The sequence below is a fragment of the Oculina patagonica genome, chromosome 3, assembly GCF_052425735.1.
Source record: "Oculina patagonica isolate OP01 chromosome 3, crgOcupat, whole genome shotgun sequence".
Classification (NCBI taxonomy): Eukaryota; Metazoa; Cnidaria; class Anthozoa; order Scleractinia; family Oculinidae; genus Oculina; species Oculina patagonica.
In genome coordinates this window covers 9,066,276-9,079,847 of record NC_135760.1, presented here as the reverse complement: position 1 = coordinate 9,079,847, position 13,572 = coordinate 9,066,276, and the positions used below count along the sequence as shown (strand labels likewise).

General features: G+C 39.2%; 1 protein-coding gene across 2 annotated transcripts in view; it reads right to left on the bottom strand.

Annotated features, from left to right (window-relative positions):
• Positions 1–1,004: 1,004 nt before the first annotated feature.
• The window catches only part of LOC144646430 (putative phospholipase B-like 2), an 18,375-nt gene continuing 5,807 nt past the window's right edge, over positions 1,005–13,572 (bottom strand). For both annotated transcript variants that reach the window (XM_078506020.1, XM_078506019.1), the window contains exons 5-11: positions 12,348–12,439; positions 10,586–10,746; positions 9,939–9,951; positions 3,904–4,055; positions 2,735–2,887; positions 1,884–2,043; positions 1,005–1,352 (exon numbers count right to left, since the gene is read on the bottom strand). In XM_078506020.1, coding sequence (XP_078362146.1) covers positions 1,191–1,352; positions 1,884–2,043; positions 2,735–2,887; positions 3,904–4,055; positions 9,939–9,951; positions 10,586–10,746; positions 12,348–12,439 — 893 coding nt within the window. In that variant the 3' untranslated portion in view covers positions 1,005–1,190. The remainder of the gene's footprint in view (positions 1,353–1,883; positions 2,044–2,734; positions 2,888–3,903; positions 4,056–9,938; positions 9,952–10,585; positions 10,747–12,347; positions 12,440–13,572) is intronic.

Below are 13,572 nucleotides of genomic sequence, written 5' to 3'. Positions count from 1 at the left end.
AACATCGATATTCGAACAACACGGGTATGAAATGCAACAAAATAATAAATAATTAAAAAGAACAAAAAATGCGCCCGCCCGACCGCTCTCTTTTTTATAGAAATCCTGACGAAAAACATTTATTTATTATTACTTGTCATCGCACTTGTATTAGCATTTAATGACATGGATCGTATTGTTAATAACTTCGGCCGTCGAAATGGTAAAGTTATATGAGCTCATATGATAGATTCTTATGTAAGAATTTTTTCACTTCATTTGTAAGACTATGTTAGTGCATCGTTTGACCCTCGTTTCTTCTCGACTGTTTCGTAAAAATTTGGGCAACATGCGAAAATTTTTTGGGCAAATGTCTCGCCGCCCCCCCTGGCAAAAAATTGCCCGTACGCCTATGCGTAGAAGTGTTTCGTTTTTTTACCTAATTACGCATGCAGTTTTTATCAGCCAATCAAAAAAATCATATTTTTTACCGTTACCAGGGCCACTACGTCATGTCATTTAAAAAAAATACGCGTGGCCCTGGGGAAGAGGATGGTTGTCACACGACCTTTATTGAAATTGGTACTGTTAGAAATTTGTGAATGTTGACGTGCTCAGGAACGGCTCGCGACAATCCTTTCGGCCCCACAGACGTCAGTTCACGGTGTCGTTTTTTTTATAGGATTACGTCCATACGGAGGGAACGATGATAAGTAATGGAAGCATACGGCATAAAAAGAAAGTAACTGTATATAGTTATTTAAATACTAAATTTAAATTAAAGCCCATGAACTTTGATTTTGGGGTGGACATTGTTTTCTATGGGTGATGAGATGAGACAGATCGAGACAATGTTGTGTTTCAAGTCAATTGCGAGGACGTTACACGGACGTTACAACTCTGACAATATTTGGCCAATGTTCTAGCCTTAAGTTTCACAACATGTAGCCTTAAATGGCCTTGGTGGAATTACCCCCTCCCCCTACCCCCCGCAATAATATGCTTCATAAAGGCAGACTCTCAGAGTAGGTCCAAAAAATTAATTTATTTTCAATCTCTCTCTTTTTTCTTTTCTTTAATTACAAAAACTGCAGCAAAAAGTTCGTTAAACGATTTCAGTGTTTTTTTTTCTTACGTTTCATATTTTTTTTTTAATAAATTCCGAATATAAAAAAAGTAATAAATGTTTTTAAAGAGCAATTGACGTAGCCTCACTCCCAGGTGACCGTGACTGGTTCAAAGTCCCAGGCGTCAGGATGTCCCATGGGCCTTTTCCAGCCCGATGTGCTCCATTTAAATACAGGCTGCTGGTCGTGCGTTGGACCGCTGACCGCCATACACTGTAATGTCTTGACCATTTTAGAATTTGTTACCTGTAAGAAAAGGAAGATGAGAAAAGGTTAAACCGACACCGTTAACAGCTAACTTGGTATATAATTCTTCAAAGAAAGCAAAGTAAGAGACGTTTAGTGTAATGGCAATCCTCATTTAATGTTTCGTATCCTGTCGCCAGTATGACACAATTTTTTTTTGAAAAGTAAGAAAAAACAGTTCGTGATTCATAATGTCCAGACCTTATTCTCGAGCGTTTCCAAGTTCGATATGCTTTGTATACATCTTTAAGTAACTCTTGGCATCTTAATTAGCTCAAGAAGAGTACAAATAAAGACTGTTGTTGTTTTCATAACGAAGACTTTGAACATCTTTAAAAGTGATAAGCTCGTGCCAAAATGGCAGTCATGGGAAAGATATAGTAAAGACCGCTCGCAATCATTTATGCATTTGATATTTTTTAGGACTATTCTTAACCAACCGACTAACTATCGGGGTGGCCTAATTGGTATTTGCTTTCCCTGCCCTTGTTTCTTGGGCAAAGCCGTGTGACGTCATTATTCTGGCCTCACCTTGGCGTCAATCCCTCCGTTTTGTCTGTGTCCCAGGGCTCCAAACGGATACTTTCCATCCGCCGGGTTCAAATCTGACCGAGCCGAGATGGCATTCTCTCCACTGTAGGGTGGGGTGCAGTTACAGCGCGACAACGGGTCATGCTGATAGTCATTGTACCTAAAAATGTAAAATTTTCAATGTTATTACAGCCTGGGAGAAGGGCGACGACGTCATAAGTAGCCTTTTTAAGACTTAAATGTTACCAGACAAGACAAAAATTTGTCTTCATTGCTATAGCCAAGTAAACATATAAATTAAATGGAGGACGTTTTGCTCTTCATCAAACTTTGACCACTAATTTCACACCCAATTTTTCTCTGCAGAAACTCGTTTCTGGCAACAATGTTGGAGGTTTTGGAAGTAAACTGTTATTAAAGAAAACTTGAAACACCAACTGAGATTACCAAGAAATAACGACCTAAATTTTTTAAAGTGGTTTACTCATTTTCATCCCTTGCGTAAACGACGCTAGGATTCAAGCGGAAATTGACACTCCATTCTGCTGACGTAGTACCACAGAGATCCATGCAGTGTCTCTGATTGGCTGTTAATCGCGCGGGAAAAATTGCAACCGACCAACAACCAATCAGAGACACTCTATGTACTTCTTTAGAGCTACGTCATGAGTGTGGAATTTCAGGTCCAATCTTAGACGCGTCTCTCGAGGGGGAATGGAGATGAACACGAGGAGACTCAGGCTAAAGACCGGTACGTGGGATCTTCTTTTACAACAGGTCACCTAATCTAAGGAAGGTCAATAACCAAATCAAGTATTGCTATCGATACCTAGCCTTTAACAGACTTGTACCTCATAAGTTTCATCATGCTGTCCATGTCAACGACCTTGTTATGGTCTCGTTTGAAAATCTGTGCTCGAGGTGCGCCATTGTAACTGAACCATGAGCCATACTTCTCGAAACTTGCCATGTCGCCGCTCATGTTGAAAATGTATGGGAAGTACCTGGAGAAAAGGATGTGTGATTAATAAATGTTACTTGCTTTGTTTTATCTATGGGGGACGCAGCTAAACCGAGGGAGTCGTGGTGGTCTGAAAGTGAGTGGGGTGGAACCAGGATCGAGCGGTTCCGGGTTACTTGTGTTCCTGGGCAAGGCACTTTACTTTTGAGCACAATATTTGTCTTAGGGTGCTTTCCATTAGTCAGAACTGGCCGGCTAGACCGGTATATTCGAGAACAGAGTTCCGTTGTTAGTCAGATTTGTCCTGTCAAATCAGTCAATGCATAAATATTAGAGACTGTTGTGGTTGATTTGTGGAAAAATCTCATGGAAAAGGCCCAGTTCACATTAAAAACCACCGGACCGGCCGGTTAGTTCCGACTAATGGAAAGCGCCCTTATAGCTTAGTATAAATAGGTGTCGGCGAACTGTTGTAGCATCCTGACAGAACGCCGGCGGTTAACTGCGATGGACTAGCATCCAGCATTCCATGCAGGGAGAGGGGCTGGGAGAAGGCGCAATGTCATTAAGGAGAAAGCAAGGAGAAATGAATTAGCCCGCGATCTTTAACGCCGAAATTGCAAAGGAACATGACGTATCCTCATTGCGTTATCCTGACGTGACCGGTTTCGGAGTACTCGTGAGTGTTCGTGCTAGCTTTTGATTGGACAATACGAATCGGAAACTACGAATGTTTCAACGAAGATTTGCCGAACATTGCACCTGTTCCAAAATTCTGTTAGTTTGATTTTCCCATCGTTTTTTTTTCGCATACGCGAGCAACGACATTTTCACTTTTTACTACTGATGAAGGCAGCACTGCCGAGACGTTTAGTTTTTAAATTGAACTTTACAGCATTAAACATTACAGTATCTAATGTGTTCATTTCAATAAACGCTGCGCAGGACACTTTCATATTTTACAGTACCTGTTCTGCCGACTGAAATGGGATTTTGCCGTACAGATTTACAAAAAAAAAAAAATAATAATACTTATTTAACTGACTCATTTTTACTCACGGTACGTTGTAGCTTGGCCAGTAAGTGTTTTCCTGCAGAAAAACAGACATATCCGCTGCTTCTATTATCCCAGGTAGCTGTTCCAATATCAAAAGTGTTCCTGGTCTAATGGCCTCGCCAGGAGTGAACTGCTTGTAATCGAGGACCATCCACTAAGAAAATAAAAACACTGGTAAAGAGCACACCCGGCGCCCATTCAAGCGTTAAGAGGACATATGCACAAATTTCAAACAAAAATGAAAATTCTTGGCAAGAGCCCTGTTATGGATTTCGCTCATTCTCTTACCATGGGTAGGCCTTAATATGAAATAAATCACAGTATACTTTGTTTGGCTAAATATCGATTTGTTTTCGAGAAAATCGATAATTCTAAAATCCAGCAAAATTGACGCTTTCGGAGCTCAAAATTTATGCCGAGTTTGTTAGCTTCGCGTCGAAAAATAAAGCACTCTGGAAGAAAAATACCTATTTAATATCGAAGAATAACATCAAATTAGTACGTCGAAAGCAATTTCTGCTCTTAAAGTCTTTTTATTTGCAAAATATAATTAAGTTTATTCGACACACTTTTGATTTAATTCAAAATAGGTCAAACTTATCGCTTTATTTAAGTATGAGCGAAGCGAAATAAATGGCCGAAAATTTGGTACTAGACAGATAAATGATTGTTCTTTTCGATACTAAAAGGATTTCCTAGGGAAATGATTTAGTGCGATGCTTTCAGATCTCAAAGTTGCTTAAAATTCGTTAATTTAACCGGCCGTGACATTGTTGATCTTATCAACATTATGTAAACAATCCACGCAAAGGTTAATTTTCCCCATGTGAACTTCAACTGAGTAAAATAAAAACATAGACTTGCTTACCGTGGTGTTCGCTGATACATTGTAAATCCTGTTTTCCTCATTTACGACAAAACCTAAGCCCTCGGCGAAGCTGTTATCCTATTTTCTTGACGCGCCATTTGTAACTGATTTCCACGTCTTGAAGTGACAGTTCTTTTCCATGCATTCTTGAAAACAGTCCAGTCTTAACTGATCAGTGTAAACAGGAATACGAAGTACTTTGCTTTAAATCAACTTAAAGCTTAGCAGCAGTGGTAGATAAATCGATACGGCCGGGGAATCTTCGTTTCGAAAACCGCCATTTGAGATTTGTCGGCCAAATTGTCCTGCGGTATGCAGATAATTAATTCACACTTGAGTAACTTCCGGCACATGAAATCGACAACCACCGTGACCAGAAAGCACCCTGCTTTTTGGTGTATTGGTTGAAGCATTATTTTTATTATTTTAACATAAGCTCTCAATGAAAATTTTTTGGGCTGAACTTGTAATTAAGTTTCACTTCAGTAAGCCACCGTTCGAGAGAGTTGTTAAATGGTTGCATGAAAGCGTTTTTAACTTCCGGGTCGAAAGTTCTTCTGTTGCGTTGCTTCGCTTTGCTGCATATTTTTTATCCAGTTCTTACCCTTGTTCAAATTCTTGATTAGGCTAAGGCAAAACAGTTGTAGAGTCAACTCTCCCTTATTGAAGATCTCTATAAGACGGACACCTGGTGTTGGTCCTGTCCTTGCCGTTTTTTCAGTCATTTTTATACTCTAACCAGCTAGGCTACGTTTACACGGGACCGGACCGGAGCCGTTCCGAACTGGACCGGACCGGATCGGCCTCTGTTTACACGGAAGCGTTTGGCACCGATCCATGTGTTTACACAGGACGGTTCTGGAACCGGTCCGGAACGGTTCCATAACTTGACCTGCAAAATAGCAGGTCCAGTTTTGGTTCCGTCCCGCACCGGTTCCAGAACGGCCCCGTGTAAACAGAAGGCCTATCCTATCCGTGTAAACAGAAGACATATCCTATCCGAAAATCGGACCGAAACGTTCCGGACAGCAGCAGTGGTTGATAAATCGATTCGGCCGGCAAATCTTCTTTTCGAAAACTGCTATTTGAGATTTGTCGGCCCTGCGGTGTGCAGATAATGTATTTCACATTTGCGTAACTTCCGGCACATGAAATCGACAACCGCCGTGACCAGATAGCACCCTGCGTTTTGGTATAGTATTGGTTGAGGCACCATACTATTGCTATATTAATATAAGCTCTAAATGAAAAACCTTTGGGCTGAACATGTAATTAAGTTTCACTTCAGGTAGCCACCGTTTGTGAAAGTTGCTAAATAGTTGCATGACAGCGCTTTTAACTCCCGGGTCTAAGGTTCTTCTGTTGCGTTGCTTCGCTTTATAGTTTTTTTTGTTCTTGCCTTTGTCCAAGTTCTTGATTAGGTCAAGGCAAAACAGGTGAAAGCAAAATCTAAGATGTTATCGTTGGATCCGTCTTCCGTGAATGTTAAAAAATATGACCATATATATATTCTGCTGGGGTCCGGCGTAAACAAGGGAAGGTGCCCCCCGCCAGAGCTTGCGGGGAGAGACAAGCGCCTCGCCGTCAGGGGACCCAAATGTATTAAAAATATCATAGTCATTATATAAATATTTTGTTTTTAAACCTGTTTTCCGGTGTGTTTTGAGTTGATTTGGAAGCTATTAGGGGAAAAACGGTTTAAGTTTCAAATATTATCCGCAGTCTATTCCTTCGTAAATAAGACGTTTGTAATTATAATACGACTCAAGTTTCCAAACAACAAGAGATATAAAGTAATAACTTTATAATCACCTTTTCTCAATTCAATAGGCGAACTTTATTAGGAAGGAGTTGTCGAAGCTGGGGTATTTCCCCAAAACGGCTCTGTGCCGTCCAATGAGGTCGTGGTTTTGGGTTCCCGATCTAGAACGGGATTTTCAATATCAGACGATATCTAGAACGAGATATGGTATTTTGAACACACAAAAGTTCCAAAATATCAGCAGCCAAAACGGGGTGACTTGTTTCTAGAACGCGGTATCTTTTGAATGCAAGTTCTTTCTAACTGAATACCAGAGGCCCTTCCAATTACGCTGGTAAAAAGGGAATGTTATGCTTCTAACAATGCTTGTTTTTTGTCCGATATAATGCTCAACTGTAATTATGCTCATTTTTTTTTTAAATAATGCTACTTTGGTATAAATGCTTTGTTGTACTTTGCAGTAATAAATACAAAATATGGCATCACGTCAGAAGTCCATAACAAACTTCTGATTACGTGTACTTTTCTTCACCTAGCTTTAATCTAATGAAGTGAAAAGCACCCTTTCCTTTATTTTTACACCAATATACACCTTGGTGTAAACAGTCATAAATGTTCAGTGTTTTATTATAAATTGTTTACCGTGACTGGTATTACAACTGCATATACATGATATATGGTCCCTTTTTCCCCCACCCCTTCCCCACCTTTCCGGCCTTCCCGCTTTTATTTCGCCCAATCCTCCACAGGAGAAAGAAGGAGAGCTTGTTTACAGGCTAGACTACACAGAATATATATTTTTAACTGACATTCACGGGAGACGGATCCAACGACGCCATCTAAGGTTTTGTGTACAGCCAACTCTCTCTGAAACGGGTACCTTCGGGACCGGCTCCAACTAGATTTAGATTTTTTAGATTAGATTGTTTATTATTTCACACTATTTACAACTCAGTTCGGATTTTAACGTCGTTTCAAATTTTCCACTGAAGAAGGGACAAGAATTTGAACAAGGGTAAGAACTGGATAAAAAATATGAAACAAAGCGAAGCAACGCAACAGAAGAACTTTCCACCCGGATTTCATGCAACCATTTAACAACTCTCTCGAACGGTGGCTAACTGAAGAGAAACTTTATTACAAGTTCAGCTTAAAAGTTTTTCATTGAGAGCTTATGTTAAAATGATAAAAATAGTGCCTCGACCAATATTTCGAAAAGGAGGGTGCTATCTAACCTGCGATCAGGCGTTATTTTTCTCGCGGTGGAGGGGTAAGCCTGATCGCAGGGTCGATCGCAGGTTAGGTGCTATCTGGTCACGGTGATTGTCGATTTCATGTGCCGGAAGTTACTCAAGTGTGAATTAATTATCTGCATACCGCAGGACAATTGGGCCGACAAATCTCAAATGGCGGTTTTCGAAACGAAGATTCGCCGGTCGTATCGATTTAATTATCTACCACTGCTGCTAAGCTTTAAGTTGATTTAAAGCAAAGTACTTCGTATTCCTGTTTACACTGATCAGTTAAGACTGGACTGTTTTCAAGAATGCATGGAAAAGAACTGTCACTTCAAGACGTGGAAATCAGTTACAAATGGCGCGTCAAGAAAATAGGATAACAGCTTCGCCGAGGGCTTAGGTTTTGTCGTAAATGAGGAAAACAGGATTTACAATGTATCAGCGAACACCACGGTAAGCAAGTCTATGTTTTTATTTTACTCAGTTGAAGTTCACATGGGGAAAATTAACCTTTGCGTGGATTGTTTACATAATGTTGATAAGATCAACAATGTCACGGTCGGTTAAATTAACGAATTTTAAGCAACTTTGAGATCTGAAAGCATCGCACTAAATCATTTCCCTAGGAAATCCTTTTAGTATCGAAAAGAACAATCATTTATCTGTCTAGTACCAAATTTTCGGCCATTTATTTCGCTTCGCTCATACTTAAATAAAGCGATAAGTTTGACCTATTTTGAATTAAATCAAAAGTGTGTCGAATAAACTTAATTATATTTTGTAGATAAAAGGACTTCAAGAGCAGAAATTGCTTTCGACGTACTAATTTGATGTTATTCTTCGATATTAAATAGGTATTTTTCTTCCAGAGTGCTTTATTTTACGACGCGAAGCTAACAAACTCGGCATAAATTTTGAGCTCCGAAAGCGTCAATTTTGCTGGATTTTAGAATTATCGATTTTCTCGAAAACAAATCGATATTTAGCCAAACAAAGTATACTGTGATTTATTTCATATTGAGACCTACCCATGGCAAGAGTATGAGCGAATTCCATTTAAGGACTCTTACCGACATATGTTTGACCGTAGGAAACCTGTGCTCTTAAAAGGCTTACATAAGAAATGGTCAAAATGGTTGTGTTCCGAGACGGATGGAATCAGCAGGGTGGTAAAGGGGGTCCCAATCACGAATCACGCGCCTATTTTCCTTTAAATCATGGATCACGTAAATTTCACGAATAACGTATTTAGCATACATTATCGAAGAAAATGAGCTTTAACTGGTTCGGTAATTTGCGTGGTATTTACTTTTCAATAGCTTAGAAGTATGATTTGGTCTCTCAGGCGAGTTCTCAGTGTTTGACAAGTCCTAAAGCGCATAAATAAGTCTTTGGCTCCAGGACTTGTATTGTTTGTCAATTTTGCTTCACTGCCGTATATTGATTTAAGAGTACGTATGATGTCTTTGGTTTTCACGAACGTGTTCTGTCGGAATCACTGATCACGGTCCTGAAAATATAAGCAGATAACGCGTCCCACTAGGCTGGCAAATCACGGATCACGGCCAAATTTGAGTTGTTTTCACGTGTCACGCGCAAATTTTTGCCCAAACCACGCGTCACGCATAACCCCTTTATCACCCTGCATCAGGTCTGTTTACTCGGGACCCTTCCTATTCTGACCCAGTTACTCGTGCGCTGAAGACGTGAAGCGGTCTGGAACCGGATCAATTTGGAAATGGTCCCGTTAATAGCCAACCCTAAAATGGACCAATCAAGGTGTTGAAACGAGACCGGTACAGTTTGAGAATGGAATGGCTCCATATCTGGACCTGCTATTTTATAAAGTCAAAAAATTAGGACATCCCGCGGGACCAGATAGGCGGTACGGGTAGCAGGTTCCATGTCAACAAAAAGCTCATTCCCAAGTGGTCCAGTAAAGCTGGACGTTTCAGCCTGTTCCAGGCGTTCGGTTAGTTGGGAAGCAATGCGAAAAACTGCAAATGAAAATCAGAACTTAAATGCCATCAAATCGGGGAACAATGCGTAAGAATAAAAATAATTTTTACTAGTAGCTACACTGTATCTGCGCATGACAGAAAATTAAAATAAATCAAAGCTGTAGGCCATAACATAGGCATTATAAAATTGCAATACCATCTTACTAACCTCATTATTGTAGCTGTTTCACAGTTCAGATCCGTTCAAATCAAATAAGAAATAAAAGGAAATAAATAAGCATTTTTGCATTAATAACATTATGTCTGATCTGGAAATAGAGTCAGAAGTACATGTAAATAATCCACGGTAATAGCGAATTTGAAAAAGCTAGTACTATTTCGAAACATTAGCTTTCAAAATTCCCAATGGCGGCCGAACGGTTTATTTACCTTTTAAAACTTTCAGGTGATAATATAATCAACTAAGTTTTTCAGATTAACGAGAGGGTTTTATGTTTAATGATATTTGAACCACTCTCTCTCGTGTTTAAAGGGAAAGTATTACAGGGATTTTGATTGTTTTTCGACGAAACTGTGCTATAATACCTCTATTTCTTTAGAAAATAACAATAGAACACCAAGAAAAAGATTTCAACCGAATTCTTAAGGAAAGAACAAATCATGATCGTTTCTAGCGCATTTTGGAAACAAAAATGCGAAAACATGGCGAAAACTTGAAAAATTTTGGCAGAATTTTTATAACGAACCTGGACTAATATTTAAAGGTTTCCGTTAACACTGAAAGGTTTCTTAGTTTTCAAAATTACACAAGATTCCCGTGATACTTCCCCTTTAATATTATACTAAACAACTTACGTTCCACTGTTGTGCTTTGAAAAGAAATAAGCCCATTCTTCTGTGGTGCTCGCCAAACGATTGGCTACGATAGTGCGCATCCACTCCAGAACAATGCCATTTGCTACTACATACTTCCACAGATCAGGGTTACTGTTCCCGATTGTGGTTTCTTGAGTAACCTGCAGAAAAAGAAGTACCTTATTACATGAAATTTTCGCGACACTTTAATTTCGCGAATTTCGCGATTCTAAAAAAATCGCGAAATTAAAGTGACGCGAACAATAAGTGTCGCGAACATAACATGACGCGAATATTAAGTGACTCGCATATGTCAGTAATCAATGTAAATGGATGTTGTCGTCAATTGACTCACTTGTAGACATTGTGAGAACTGCTCTATTAAGTCCCCCCTCCCCCTGCGTTTTTGTTAATTTAGACGTTATTGTTCCTTCGATGAAGTCGTTTCATATAATTCAAAGCCATGTCAAAATATATTGCCAAGAAAATGTAAATTGTGTCTCACTCAAAAACGCGAAATTAAAGTGATTAAAATTACAAAATTTTCGCAAAATCGCGAAATTTAAGTGTCGCGAAATATGTGCACCTTAAAATCGCGAAATTAACGTGTCGCGAAAATTTCATGTTATAAGGTAGACAACATTCTTGAAGGTGGTAAAGGATTTTATCGTGATCCGTGAAAGGCCTTTTTTCGCGTGAATTGTGAAATGGCTGCGGTTTTCTTTCCTCGACAAACATAATTTGGTTACATATAGCTGTGAACCGCAAACCAACATTTATTCATGAGAATTGCGAAATAGTTGGGCTTTTTTGCGAAATGTTTTTTCCTTCCAAAAAAATATCCAGTTCAGTGAAAACAAGACTACGTGTGGTAAATAGGTCTTATCACGGTTTTCGACGCCATCTTGACGAGTAGGCAAATTACAGTGTTTGTATGGGAATCCGACAGCAAATATCTTTTACAAAAATTGAATTCTGGACAACGTATGAATTGTAGAGTTACAGCAAGGCGCCAAAAAGTGTGACCACTTTTAATTTATTCACATTCTTTCGTGCAGATTTAATCCAATCAGAAGTCAACTGCAAGCTATCCACGGCTTTTGATTGGATTAAATCTGCACGAAAGAATGTGAATAAATTAAAAGTGGTCACACTTTTGGGCGCCTTGCTGTAAGATACTAGGCAGTTTGAAGGATGTAGCTGGGCTAAAAGGCGGCTGTAGCTGGGCTAGAAAGCGTTCAGTTACGTTTTTAATTTTCCATAATTTCATGTTTCCGCAAATTGACGCGGTTCGCGGCGAAAATTATAGACATATATGGGAAATTAAAAATGTATTTATATAAACTAACCACTTTCTAGCCCAGCTACATCCTTCAAACTTGGCAAATAAAAACTTTTGCCTAGTATCTTAAATTTACAATTCATAAGTTGTCCAGAATTCAATTTTTGTAAAAGATATTTGCTGTCGGATTCCCATACAAACACTGTAATTTCTACCCGCTTTGCCTACTCGTCAAGATGGCGTCGAAAACCGTGATATAAAGGCCTATTTCGCGACCAGTGCACGACCGTGACTGATTGTCATTCTGGGCCCCCGGTTACTCTACCCCCGTTGGTAATTTAACACCTTTTATCTTTGTTTTGTGAATGGCTATTTTATGTTTCGCGTGAAACGTGAAATGGCCATTTTATTTTTCGAGAAACGTTTTATTAAACATTGAGTTGTAATGGCATTTTGTGAGTGTGTTTCATGTATACACACCATTCCACTGCTTAACATGTAGAAGTCATCTCCACTTGTCATGACGCCAGGATAAGAAGAGAAACTCTGCTTTCTTCCAGGAATAATATCTCCTAGTTAAAACATTTAGTAAAAAAAGAAGAAAACAAACATAAAATATATGATAACTATTAGAAGTTTAAATGAATTGCTGTAACAGTTAACAAATTCAGGGGCGGATCCAGGATTTTTCAAAGGGGGGTGGCTGTTTACCAATATTTTTTGTTTACTATATTGTTCAAGCCCCGTTTGTTTTTTTATGGGGGAGGGGGGGGGGGGGTCGGGATTTCAGGCAGTTTTTTGAAAGTGTTAGTGCAGATGATGTTGGGTCTAAGGCCCACATGTAATAGAGTCGAAGGCTCCATCCCCCTAGGGGGGTCTGGGGGCATGCCCCCTCAGAAAATTTTGAAAAGTTGAAGCCTCTTAGACGTGATTTCCGCGATTCTGAGCAGCTTTAAACAGCTGTCAATTAAGTTATTAAACCACTGTTTTTCCTTGAAAATTTGGCAAAATATTCTTTCTTTAACTTAGCTCGAGTTATATTTTGGAGAAAAAGTCTTGTTCTTATGAAATGAACAGTGATTGAAATTTAAACTTGACAGGCCAGGAACTTACAGGAAAGAACAGATATGCGTTTTTTTGCTCACCCACGTGCGTGAAATTTTTTAGCCCTTGGCAAAGTGGCCTGGGGACAACTTTGGCGACTTTGCTTGCTTGTGAAATCGCTTCGATGCGAAAAAAACGATACGAAAACTCGTTAAAAAAAGATGTAAATGGAGAAAAAAATCATTCCAGCAAGGCTAAAACAACTCTTGAAGTTTAAAGGAATCTAACTTTTTAAAATTATACACACATGTTTTGTTACATTAAGCCAGAAGTTCGTAAAACAGGCCGTCGAAAATCTCCTATATTGAAAAAATGGCTTTTCTTAACTTTGAACGGCCGCCTGACTATGAAATTGGATGGACATTGTCCTTATTTTCTATTTTAATATGTTTATGAAGTTTAGATGTTTATTTTCATTTTTCTGGTGGATCAAGGGGGGTGGCTAGCCACCCAATCCACCTCCCCTGGATCCGCCCCTGAAATTAAAGAGGAATTCACAAGGATTTTATTAGTGCTCTTCTTTTATTTTCACAACTTTTATTTTCTGGAATATCTTCTTTAGTAATCTCTGGAAGTCAACTGTTCAGCTGGGATTTTTAAC